This window comes from Microcaecilia unicolor, chromosome 1 (genome assembly GCF_901765095.1).
Source record: "Microcaecilia unicolor chromosome 1, aMicUni1.1, whole genome shotgun sequence".
Taxonomy (NCBI): Eukaryota; Metazoa; Chordata; class Amphibia; order Gymnophiona; family Siphonopidae; genus Microcaecilia; species Microcaecilia unicolor.
This window is the reverse complement of record NC_044031.1, coordinates 243540927-243554617: the sequence shown is the minus strand read 5'-3', so window position 1 is coordinate 243554617 and position 13691 is coordinate 243540927. Positions and strand designations below refer to the sequence as shown.

At 41.0% G+C, this 13691-nt stretch overlaps 1 protein-coding gene across 1 annotated transcript in view; it reads left to right on the top strand.

The window, feature by feature from the left end:
* Positions 1 to 13691, top strand: part of LOC115471506 (E3 ubiquitin-protein ligase MARCH6) — a 350986-nt gene that overhangs the window by 187527 nt on the left and 149768 nt on the right. The window contains exons 11-12 of the mRNA XM_030205152.1: positions 1096 to 1154; positions 7645 to 7725. Of these exons, the coding sequence (XP_030061012.1) occupies positions 1096 to 1154; positions 7645 to 7725 (140 nt within the window). The remainder of the gene's footprint in view (positions 1 to 1095; positions 1155 to 7644; positions 7726 to 13691) is intronic.

Below are 13691 nucleotides of genomic sequence, written 5' to 3'. Positions count from 1 at the left end.
TTTTTCAATTCTATCAGTACGCTGGGATGAATACCATCTGGTCCAGGAGATTGCTACTCTCAATTTGTGAAATTGCCTCATTACATCCCTCCAGGTTTATAGAGATTTCATTCAGTTTGTCCGACTCGTCAGCTTTGAATACCATTTCTGGCACCGGTATCTCTCCCAAATCATCTTCAGTGAAGACTGAAACAAAGAATTGATTTAATCTCTCCACTATGACTTTGTCATCCCTGATTGCCCCTTTTACCCCTTGGTCATCTAGCAGTCCAACTGATTCTTTTGCCAGCTTATTGCTTTTAATATAACTACAAAAAATGTTTACTAGTGTTTTTGCCTCCAAAGCAGTCTTTATTTCAGAGTCCCTCTTGCCTTCCTTATCAGTGCTTGCATTTGACTTGACATTCCTTAGGCTCTTTCTTATTATTCTTAGTCGTTCCTTCTTCCATTTCTGAAGGATTTTCTTTTAGCTCTAATAGCTTCCTTCACCTCACTTTTTAACTACTCCTATACCTGTATATATATGTAAACTGCTTTGGTGCTACCATAGAAGGCAGTATATCAAGAATCTCATAAGAGAAACACAAGCAAAAACCTTAGACATCTCTATTTTCTATTTTTGTATGTATCGTTTGTTTAACTGGTGAGGAGAGAAGTACTCTTGTAGTAGAGAAATAAAGGCCATATAATTTAAATTCATGTATATATAAGTACCTGCTACACAGTTAAGTGCCAGTGACTGAAGCCATCTGTTGATTTTCATTGGTACACTGAAAACCATTAGACAATCCTGGCTCTATCCAGGTAGTGCTGGGGCAGTACAGGGATACAGTAAAGGCAGAGCTGGAAGGTAACAGATTAGCAGCAATATTCAGTTTGCTACCTGGATGACTATCTGGATGAAGGTTGGACAGCAAGAAACTATAATCAACTTATGTATCCAGATAGGCTCAATATATCATTGCTCTCCAGAGTGGCAGTAGTCACTCAGAAGTTAAGCAGTGTTTTATGATGCGGAAGTGCAATGCATTTGATAGAAACTTTTAACAGCATTTTTTCTACACTTATAGTGAATTTTTTTTCCCCCCTCCTCAGCGTTTTGTCCGTATCACATTGGTCACATCACTGTTGTTGGACTTGGTTTTGAGAATTATGTAAGTATGATCCCTTTTCAACATTTCTTTCAAAATTACATTTTGTTCTTAAATTGCATTGTATTTAATGCTCAAACTATGACAGATAAAGAGCATCTTGACCTATCCAGTTGTCCTTTCTGGTAGCAAAGCTCCACGGTGCTGAGAAAAGGTTTGTGAGCTCTCTAGAATGGTCTGTTGCTTAGCACCTTTATACTCAAAACATGATTAAATCTAATCAGACCATGAGAGAGCTTAATTAACCCCATTAGATATTCAAAGGATTTATTTCTTTATTTTAACATGAAGATTCAATAATTGGATAAGGGACTTACTTTCCTCCCCCCCCCCCCCCCTTCACCTTTCACCAAATGAAACATTTGTTGTGACTGTAAAATTAATTTTTTGACTCATTTGCCCAGAGAATGTTACTCCAGAAGTATTTTTGGGTCATTCACATGTTCTTTGGTGAACAGTATTATTTGGAGAGCAGTGGTTTCTTGTAAGCTCTCCAATCATGAATTCCGTTCCCATTCATATTTTTTTCCCTTTTAAGTTGACCCTGTCCTGTCAGGAATAATGGTAGTGTTGCATCAGGACCTGGCGGGAATAATGTTTTGTTTAATAAGATGAATCAAAAAATTGAACTTTAGTCAGTAACAAAACAGTAGACTGCCTCCCAAAGTTAGATTTCATTCAATATTCAAGTCTGGTAGTAGTATCATGATGTGGGGTTGCTTTTGTGGATCAGAACTTGGATGGTTTGCCTTCACTGATGGAACCTGAATTCTCTGAGGATAAGCAGGCCAGATGTATTCTCACATGTGGGTGATTATATGCAGTGGATCCCAATGCAAAAGTTTTAGCAACATCCCACCGTGCGGGTGCCTTCCTGCCTGACGCATGAGGTGAGACCATCAGTCTTTTTTCTGTAGAGCTAGGAGAACGCATCTTTGTGTTCTCCTCTCAACGTGTTTTTTCCTTGAATTTTCAAGTACCTTCTCGTGCGGGTTTACCCTTTTTGTTTATTTTTTCACAATGTTTTCTTTTTAGTACCTTTCCTGTTAAATCTTAGTTATTTTCAGTTCTTCAAGTTTTCTTTCTTTTTTCTCGTTGCTCTTTAGGCCTGCTGAGGCTTGAGCACCAGCCTCAATTTGAGTGTAGCCCCTTTTTATTCTCAAAATTGAGTTTAATTTGGCTGCAATAATTTTCTTGATGTCTGACTACCCCAGTGGCTTCATCAGGTGAACCAAATGTAATGAGATGATCTGTCTCAGACCTGCACAATTGATGCATCGGGTGCCTAGGGTCTAACTACAAGGCTGATTCTTGTTCTCTCTTGTTGAAAATGCAGTTAAGGACACAGCGTGTCAGGTCCAGCAGGAGAAACATTTGGACTCCTTGAAGGCTACTCCATTGACATCAGCACCATAAGCATTAACTTTGTCTGCTCAAACTGTTTCTACCACTGGGAGTGCACCATTATCGAGGATGTCTCCATTTCCCTCTACATTGTGCGCTGATAGTAGGCCCCAGGATTGGTCAACAACAGACTTGACACTGAGGATGCATACAGGTTTGTCCTCTTAGGCACAGAAGGGAACCTAAGAAGCATCAGTCCTCTTGGAACACCAAGGCACTGGCATTGCCAGTACCCAAAAAGCATCAGCACTAAGAGGACCACTCTCCCTTTTTAGTGCGCCAGTCTCTGGACTGCTGGGATCCCACTTCTGGTTCAACACTAACTCTTCCTCGGGCTGTCTCTGAACTGACTTCCCAGCCTTTGCTAATGCCTGTTCTCGAACGGTACTGGGCCATGCTTATGGAGGAGTTGGCGCTGATGTTCCAGTTGCACTCCACTCAGACATTGAAGATGCTTGTGCCAGCTGCAGCACAGCCTCAACTTCTTTCTGAGGCCCAGACTCTGCCTGTGGAGTGGTCTTGGATGCCAGTGCTTCATTGGGCATCGACTTTTCATATAGACCCATGCAGTACCACTCTCAACATTGGATGAGGAAGCTTACCCGGAATTTGAGGGTAGGGCTGTACCTCAGCACCTTCCTGAGTGTAGGCACAGTCCCACTGAGCTGGGGCAGGCACAGTCCCACTGAGCTGGGGCAAGCACAGACTCAGTCCATCCAGAGTACGAGAAGTCTAATCTGGACCATTCATGGGAGTTGAAGGAGGAGTCCTATCATACCTTTCCTGCATTGGCATCAAGGGCCACCAGCTTACCTAGCAAGAGCATCATTTATCAGCTCTCAGGACAAGCAGGTACTTGTAGAGGAAATCTTCACTTTTCTACAGGCAACTGTAGTTGAACCCGCGTCACTGGGGGAAGAAGGGAAGGGATTGTATTCCAGGCACTTCCTTGTGCTCAGAATAGTCGGGGGAGGGGGGGGGATCTTGTCCCATCCTAGACCAAGGGCCCTGAACAAATCCCTAGTTAAAAGTTCAGGATGATTTCACTGGGCATCTTTCTCCCCATGATTCAGGAAAAGACTGGTTATACTCTCTAGACATAAAGGATGCCTATACCCGTATTTTGGTGCTTCCCAGTCACAAGAAGTATCGCAGTAAGGAAATGTCATTTCCAGTACCATGTTCTGTCTTTTGGCCTCATGTCAGCTCCTAGGATCTTTACCAAGTGCCTAGCAGTATTTGCAGGATTGCTCTGCAAACTGGGAGTGTATGTGTTTCCCTACCTGGATGATTGGCTGGTCAAGAGCATGTCACAGGAGGGAACGCAGAACTCCATGCAGAGAACTATTCAGGAGCTAGAGCTACTAGGGTTTGTTATAAACTACCTCAAATCCCACCTCTACCTAGTACAGCAATTGGAGTACATAGGAGCCCTACTAGATACAGTCCAAGCTTGGACTTTCCTGCCACAAGCAAGGGCAGGTGCCTTGGTTATGCTCACTTCACAGATCTGTAGCAGCAAGCAGGTCACAGCTCAGCAGATGTTGAGATTGCTAAGCTACATGGCCTCCACAGTGCATGTTACTCCCAGGGTAAACCTCCAATTGAGGGCAACCCAGTGGACCCTAGCTTCCCAATGGTTTCAGGCCATAGGGAACTGGGCAGATGTCGTCTGAGTCCCTCCAGAGCTAGTTCACTCCCTACTGTGGTGGAAGATTCTGCCGAATTTGATCATGAGATTAGCATTCCAAATTCCACCTCTCAGAAGTTGTTGGCAACAGATGCATCCAATATCGGTTAGGGAGCTCATGTAGATGGGCTTCATGCCCAGGGGACATGGTCTGCTCAGCATACAGATTTTCACATCAACCTCCTGGAGCTAAGTTCTAATGCTCTAATAGTTTTCAGAGATGGATGCAGATAAATTATTCTCATTCAAACCAACAACCAGGTTGCAATGTACTATGTGAAGAATCAGGGGAGTATGGGATCCTGCTCCTCGTGTCAAGGAAGTGGTGGGGATGTGGCAGTGGGCCATCCCTCATGGGATAGTTCTGCGGGCCACGTATCTGGTTGTCAGGGAGAACAGCCTGGCGGACAGATGGAACAGAGTGATGCAACCTCAGAAATGGTCTCTCAGCATGGGCCTAGCTCAGAAGATCTGGCAAGCATGGGGCACCCCCTCTGTGGATCTTTTTGCCACTCGTCTAAACAGCAAAGTCCGTAAGTGCTGTTCAGGTTCAAATCACATGGCAGACTAGCATTGGATGCCTTTCTCTTTCATTGGGGGAAGGTTCTTCTGGATGCATATCCTTCCATATCTCTCATAGTGAAGGCTTTGCTGGAACTCAAAATCGGGGAACTATGATATCCCGTACTGGCCAAGACAGATCTGGTTTCCACTTCTTCTGGAGTTGTCCTCTGTAGAACTGTGGAGATGTTTTCTGACCTTCATTTTGCAGAGCAATAGGTCTCTAGCGCACCCCAATGTCCAGTCCCTGGCCCTCACGGCCTGAATGCTGAGAGAGTAAAATTTCAGACCTTGAAATCTGCCCGAGGGTATCTCCAGAATCTGTCTTCTAGGAAAGATTCCACTAAGAGGAGATGATCTTTGAAATGGGTGAGGTTTGCCATCTGGTGTGAGGGCAAGACCCTAGATCCTCTTACTTGCCCTACACAAAAACTGCTCGAATACCTCCTACACATCTTGTTTGGTCTGAAAACTAACTCTGTGAAGGGTATGCCTCAGTGCAATCAGTGCTTACCCTCTTAGTGTAGGGGGTAAGCCCATCTCTGTACAGCCTGTAGCTCAATTCATGAGAGGCTTACTATTGAAAAGCCCCCTGTCAAACCACCTACTGTGTCATGGGATCTCAACATTGTTCTTACCCAGCTAATGAAAGCTCCTTTTCAGCCACTCGACTCCTATCATCTGAAATATCTGACCTGGAAAGTTGTATTTTTGATGGCAGTCACTTCAGCTTGCAGAATCTAAACAGGCTCTAGTAACTGATCAACTTTACACAGTTTCATCACAACAGAGTAGTTCTTTGCACGTAGCCTAAGGTGGTGTCTGATTTCCATCTTAACCAGTCTGTTTTTCTGCCAACATTTTCCCCCAAAACTCATGCCCATCCTGATGAAAGTGCACTTCATAACTTAGGCTACAAGTGAGTCTTCACCCCACCTATCTGGAGCAGACTAAAGCCCATGGACAGTCCACCCAGCTTTTTGTTTCTTTTGATCCAAACAGGATGACGGTAGCCCTCAGCAAGTGCACACTTTCCAATTGACTAGCAGATTGCATCTCCTTCTTTTGTGCTTGGGCTGGGCTGACTCTTGAGGGTTATGTCACAGCTCATAATGTCAGAGCCATGGTTATGCTGGTAACTCATTTAAGATTAGCCTTCATCAAGGAGATTTACAAAGTTGCGATGTGGTCTTCAGTCCACTCATTCAGATCACACTACTGCCTTGAGCAGAATATCCGATGTGACAGAGAAGTAAACGGTAGCTAAATTCAAGAATGCATGGGACACAGGTTTTCTTATAGAAGGATGGCAGTCTTCTCTGTTCTGTTTCTCCTCATTTGTTGGTTGCTTGAGGAATGGAAGCCTAATGCCAGTTTGAAAATCTACAATCTGCCATGAACCAGGGTATAATAAGGAGAGAGCAAATGAGAGAACAAACACTCCAGAATTCTATCTTCTGCTATAAAAATATTTTTAGAATAAATGGAGAAATCTCAGAGTAAAAACTCACCCAAACGGGACTACACCAAGTGATTTATGCCTCATAGGGTGGATAAGCTTCTCGATCATAGAATATCTCCACAGTATTTTCTTTTTATTTCTTATGAGCAATAACCCTCATGTGCTCCAATATAACCCATGTACCTTGCCGTGCTTAAAATATCTGGATATGTTCTCTCATTCGCTCTATCCGGTGTCTTGCACCTAAACGAGCTCTACTTCTCTCATGTGAAAAATATTGTTTTTGCATATTGTTTTGTCAGCCACTATAATATGCTATCAGTCACTGTCACATACTACATATCCATAGCGCTGTATAATGAGACAATACTTAGCTTGTGAGTCAATGGTCCGCCTCTATTTCACCTTACAACTTGCAATAACTACTACTACTACTACTTGACATTTCTAAAGCGCTACTAGGGCTACGCAGCGCTGTACAATTTAACATAGAAGGACAGTCCCTGCTCAAAGGAGCTTACAATCTAAAGGACAAATGTACAGTCAGTCAAATAGGGGCAGTCTAGATTTCCTGAAAGGTATAAAGGTTAGGTGCCGAAAGCAACATTGAAGAGGTGGGCTTTGAGCAAGGATTTGAAGATGGGTAGGGAGGGGGCTTGGCGTAAGGGCTCAGGAAGTTTATTCCAAGCATAGGGTGAGGCGAGGCAGAATGAGTGGAGCCTGGAGTTGGCGGTGATGGAGAAGGGTACTGAGAGGAGGGATTTGTCCTGTGAGCGGAGGTTACGGGCGGGAACGTAAGGGGAAATGAGGGTAGAGAGGTAATGAGGGGCTGCAGACTGAGTGCATTTGTAGGTAAGAAGGAGAAGCTTGAACTGTATGCGGTATCTGATTGGAAGCCAGTGAAGTGCATGGTCTGCAGTATTCCAACGCCGCTTGTCCTGTTCCCAAACAGCGACGTACTCTCTGTGCAAGCTGTCCAATTCTCATTAGGTGTTCCCACGCTATGTTATATAATATCCTTTTAATTTTCTGTTTGTAACTGGTGCACCAGTCTGAAGGAGACATTTTTTTTCAGCTGTTTAAAAATATTACCTTTGAAGTTCCTGATGAAGTGAAAACGAAACTCTGCAGCGTTGAACTTGAGGAGGTTGATAGCGGCAAAAGTTACAAACATATTTTGGGATTCATTTTTTAAGATTTAGTTTGAAAATCTAAGCATACTACAGCAACTGAAACTTAAAGTTCTGTTAATATTTTCATTGAAGCATTTTTTTTTTCACTGGTTTGCAAAGCACTAGATGCCAGGAATTTTTTTAGGGTTTATTGGATTTAATTTTTATGAAATACCTAATTTTTCATTTTTTTTTATTTTTTAGGTGCGAGCTTCTCATTTTGAAGGTTTGATCACAACCATTGTAGGTTATGTACTGTTGGCAGTCACCTTAATTGTTTGCCATGTATCCTTTTTAAGGAGAGATATAGTTCATTCATTTAATACATGTATAAAACTGTGGGAAGAGGGTTGTCTAGGTTTTTTGGCTTACCAGAGCTTTACCTATAAGTCTTTAGATTATCACATATTTTAATGATCTCACATTTGATTATAATCAAAAATAATTACTGGACTTATTCTACACCTGTTGAGCAATGCTCATGTTTTGGCTATAACTAAGAACTATTTTATGATTTTGGTACGTTTGTGTGAAGAATCCTAAATTCTGTTAGAGAGCAAAACAATTAGCGTGAGGCTAAAAATTATTATTTTTATTTTACCAGTGTTCTGAATGCTTTTTTTGTCCTGTAGCTTAGTCTGTTTGACATAATTATTTGCAGTATTTAGTGCTATTAGTCTACATAGCTTTGTCAAGTTGGCATCAGTAGTGTAAGCACATAGCTGGCAGTGTAATATTGTAGTTAGAGCCCAGGCACATGATATTGCAAGTGCTCAGACATAAGTTGCAAGTGATAGTGAATTATTTTTAGAACACTGTATGGTGACAGTTTATAAAAATGGAGCATGTATGTACACAGTATGTATTTTTGCATAACTTCAATTTGTCATTGTCATTCTGCCAAAGAGAGGAGAAACAAGATGTATTTTGGGACTGGGGGGGGGGGGGGGAAATAAAAAATAGGGAGAGAGGAAAGAGAATGAATAGGTACAGATCAGTGGAAGAGGGGGATTGTAGAGGAGAGAGCATTGTACCTGAGCCAGGGAGGGAAGAGTGAGATGGCTACCTGAATTGGGGATTGTGTTGGTGAGAGAGAGGGCAGGGTGGAGTGGGGGAAGAAGTACACTAACCATGTACTCCCCCCCCCCCCCCCAATTAAAGAAAACACAGGGGTTGGGGTAACGTATAAGAAATTTGAGCCCACCCATTTAAACAGCATTAATAAAAGTTAATTTGAGCTGGACAAACTCTTTTGTCATCAACAAATGAGGATTGTTTGTAATCCACTTGGGCAAAGTGGACAGCTAAGAGTTCTGCTTCTAAAAAAAAAAAAAGCCTGATCAGGATTTTTTAAATGTAAAAATAGCTTTCAAAAATATTTTCAGATCTAAGTTTAGAAGTGAGAACAGTCTGTATTCTCATATGACAATAAGATAGCCGAATAAGAATTGACTATGCAGTGTAGTATGAAAAATCGATCATCTGAAGTTGTGGTATGATCTCAATGTTAGGTTGTATCTTATTTCCCAGATCCATAAAGCTGCTATGTAAATGTCTTTTTAAACATGAAACTTTTTAATGCTGTTAATAAATATGTGAAGTCCCACTGTTCATAGGGGCTGAATATGGAAAATATGAATGCCCTAGCCTGGGAATCCTATTTCCCTGGTATTTTAAAAAAGGCTCTGCCACAAATATGCGAACAATTTTGCTGGCATGTACAACAGGAACATCAGTTTTAGGAAAATAAATGCACAAAGAATACCATCACACAGCAACCTCCTTGTATACAAGTCCTGGCTCTTAACAGTTGGTCAATTAAAAAAAAAAAAAAAAAAGTAGCTTCTCTTGTTACTTGGCACTGTTTATACATATAAATGGTGGCCCCACTCCTCTGACCCTGTTATTGTTGTACCTCTATAGGTAGCAGCCACATGACCACTGGCATAGAGGACATGCATTGTTGATGTGATGCCTAGTGCACCCCTCAAAACGTTTTTACCTTTTTTTCTTTTGCAGATGAAAAACCAAAAAATTGTTCCTTGAACGGGGCAGTGGCTTAATACCAGTGGCAACTATGTTTTTAGCTATGAATATTGGTTGTTGTATTCTGATTAACTTATTATACCACCATTCCTGAAGGCTTCAAAGCGGTATACAGTATGAAACTATTTGCTTTTATGGACTGCATCTCCTAATCTGCTCTATGCAGTGTACACAGCCTTTTATGTTTAAATCTGTTTATTAAACATGAAAGTTATACAGAGGAAGTACATAATAGACAAGTAATATAATACTAATAATTACAGAATAACATTCTAAGTACATTTTTTGATAAAAAAAAACCTTCGCTGCCACCCCTCAAATAAAACTACAACTGCATCTATAACCTCCAGTAGCGCCATGTCATAATTTTCCTTGTGCTGCTGTAATAATAAGGCAACAAATGCACACTAGATATCTACCAACAAGTAGAAGCAATTAACAGCAAAACAGGAATGGATGACATGAAGAGCTATGTTTATACTCCCCTGTTGACTTGGCCATTGGCTCATATATCTCTTAATACCCAAACTACACCCTTCCCTTCCAGCATCAAAACTAAAATCATACCCCCTCCCCCAAAAGAGGAAAAAAAAACCCCAGTCCTCTAGTACTAATGTGATGGCAGCATGGGAGTCCCCCTCGCCAAACAAAGGTTTTATGTCTAAAGAGAATTGACAGACCTCATAGACTTGCCACCCAGAAATACTAAAAGATCAGTATGCACATAGTAGTAGTAGACATCAGCTATTGTTGGGGTTGGAAGGGTAGAGGGTGGTGGTGAGGAGGGTTATTATAGCTATTCACTGTTTATTGTTTTCTATTTGTAATTTATACATAATAGTTGCACAGCAAAATTACAAATAGAAAACAATAACAACAACAATAGCTGATTTCTACTACTACTTATCATTTCTATAGCGCTACAAGGCATATGCAGCACTGTACACCATACACAGAAAGACAGTCCCTGCTCAAAGAGCTTACAATCTACTATCCCAAGGTATTCTAATCTACCATGTTAAAATGTCCAGGGGTACAAAATACAACCTGTTCTCTATGCCCTAGAGGGGAGCCATATGGCCTATGTAACACTGGGTGAATAAGAAGTCATCAGCAATCTCAGGGTTCAGTCTAACTCTTATGTCTTCCATGGTCCTTCCTGCAATAGAAGATGCCTTCTTAGAAGATGTGCTGGTAGCAGGATGTAAAAGGATCCTCATGCAAATTTTGCTAGTTGAGGCCAACATGTTTGCTTGTTTTTCCCCCAAAAATCAAAATATTGTTGTCTGTATCACTCAAACATAAATAACAATCCAGTTCATTAACAGGCTTCAGAGTAGAAAACATCCTCTTGGGCTTTGTCCCCATTCCCACCCCTATCCCTGCAGTTACTGCGGGTCCCCGTGTTATTCTGTAGTCTAAATGCCTTGAACTTATCCAGGAGCAGCCATGCTGAGAAGAGAGGAATGGACTGACTCAACAATTTTTCTGTATATCGCAGTATAGCATTCCAAAAACCTTTTCTTTGGGCAAATCCAAAATGTATGACAAAAGGAGTTGGTTTTCAGGGTACATTTTAAACATAGAAGTGTCTGTCCATCCTGACTTATAGGGCCTGTTTTTGAGTGAAATAAGCCCTATGGAGAATTCAAAACTGGCATTATTTTAATTCAGCACTTACTGAAATTTCTGAAATTCTTTTGGTTAACTGACCCAAATCTTCTATGGTCTCCGAAGGGAGTCCCATATCCACATACCATCACGTCAGCAATGCATCACAATTTCTAGTCGAAGATAACTGCTATAACTCATGATGGAGTGCAGACACACACAGATTTGTTAAACATTTTTCAGATGTTTTTCCGTATGAAACCCCAACCCCCCCATCCCCCCCCCCCCTCCTGGGTCCATGGATCTTACATAGTGATACAGCTGTGAAATCTGTCCATGAATTCATGGAAGCATTATCAAGTAGAACATGCTTTAGCAATGTTATCCCATTCTGTGCCCAATGACCAAAACTATTCTCTCTACCTAGAGAAAATTGGGGGAGGGGTGCCCTGTATGGGTAACTGATCTGACACACCTGGATTACCTCCTCAAAGTCTTACCAGATCTATCCAAGTGTCCTACATGGGGTGAATCAAAATGTTTTTTCATAAGTAAGGAGGCAAGGAGCCAAAAGGAGCATGTAACAAGGAATTGAAATGCCAGTGCTTAAAAAAATGCTGCTTTATAATCCTTTGGTGTAAAAATTTGCCTAAGAACAAATCCTCATAGTGTCAGATGAATCAAGCATGGTCATATTTGAGTATCAGGAAGTACCAGGTGATGTCTTTAGTGTTTTACCATTCCAGCAAAATTTGGCTATCAATTTATTTAATTTGGAAATAATGGGGGGGGGGGTTCCCCAAGATTCTCAATGATAACTGTAGAGTATATAGTCATCAAGGGACCAGGACAGTACTAAACAAGTTTACTCTGCCATGAAGAGAGATAGGAAGAACTGACCATTTAGTAAAACATTCTTTTTGTCTACTGCATGAGTACTGAAATATTTTTTTCTATATAACGCTGGGGTGGTGTTAGTTAATTGTATCCCCAGGTAATGGAAAGATGGGGTTGCCCATTTCAAAGAAAGGAAGCCCTCCACACTCTATTCACTTTCTCTGTAGCAGCCAAGGCTAGAGATTTTTTAAGATTGTTTAAAACCTGACAAATCGCCATATTCCTCAAATCTTTTCATTAAGGCTGTCTTACTATCTAGGAAGGCCTCAGGGGGTTTAGTATAATGTATATAACCGTTTAAAGGTATTTATAGCCCACACTGGGAGAAGGGTGGTGGTCGGACACAAGGAGGCTTAATAAGACAGGAAACGGTAGGAGTGTTCTTGGCCCATTATCTGGGCTGAAGCCAGTAGGCGGAGCTTGCCGTCATATTGAGTTAACCAAAACAATAGCAAACTTGTGAGATCTGCTAGAAGATGGAATGGGGGATGTAAGAGGAGTTGGTATTTTTTGAGGGGGAGGGTTATATATGCAATGCTGTATTGTAGATTCCAGTGCTGCGCTATATGCCTTTATTTTTGCTTCTGATGCCAAAGATATTTCTACATAAATACAGTATAACCACTTATGACTGCCTATGTGTGGTACATCTGTAAAAAGTCTAAAGCTGCTCCAGTTGGATAGGCAGTGCTTTAAAAGGTGGAGATTAAAGACATTTTTTTTAAATTTCTTTGACAGCTTTTTTTATTTGAAAGCTTCCCATATATGAATACATATCATGAAATAAAATTGAAAATCACTAAAACAGCATAAATTATTGTAGCTGGTAGAAACAACAGTAATAAACTCTGTATTTTGTGCTTATGTTTCTACACTGTTCATGGCCAGATTTCAATGAGGATATCCTGTTTCCTGATGGGTTCATCTTAACTGTTCTTATCTTCCTTGGGAAGCCTGGTGGTATAAAGATGGGAATACATTGTAATTAAATGAAAGTAAAATTAAACTCTCTCCTTTCATTGGGGCACATGGAATCACATATTCACTTCATTTTTTTTATAGTTTTCATTTTACATACACAAATAGATTATTGTGTTTTGAGCATGTCAGAGACAAATGGTTTTATAAGTCTAATAAAAATAAACATTTTGTTTCATGCAGATCTATCATTTGTTTAAACATAACTAAATGAGCTATAAGCCCTCATGCAAGCCATTGGTTTTCTTTTTTTGTTCTTCTGACGACTTATATAAGTACATAGAGTACATAAGTACATAAGTAGTGCCATACTGGGAAAGACCAAAGGTCCATCTAGCCCAGCATCCTGTCACCGACAGTGGCCAATCCAGGTCAAGGGCACCTGGCACGCTCCCCAAACGTAAAAACATTCCAGACAAGTTATACCTAAAAATGCGGAATTTTTCCAAGTCCATTTAATAGCGGTCTATGGACTTGTCCTTTAGGAATCTATCTAACCCCTTTTTAAACTCCGTCAAGCTAACCGCCCGTACCACGTTCTCCGGCAATGAATTCCAGAGTCTAATTACACGTTGGGTGAAGAAAAATTTTCTCCGATTCGTTTTAAATTTACCACACTGTAGCTTCAACTCATGCCCTCTAGTCCTAGTATTTTTGGATAGCGTGAACAGTCGCTTCACATCCACCCGATCCATTCCACTCATTATTTTATACACTTC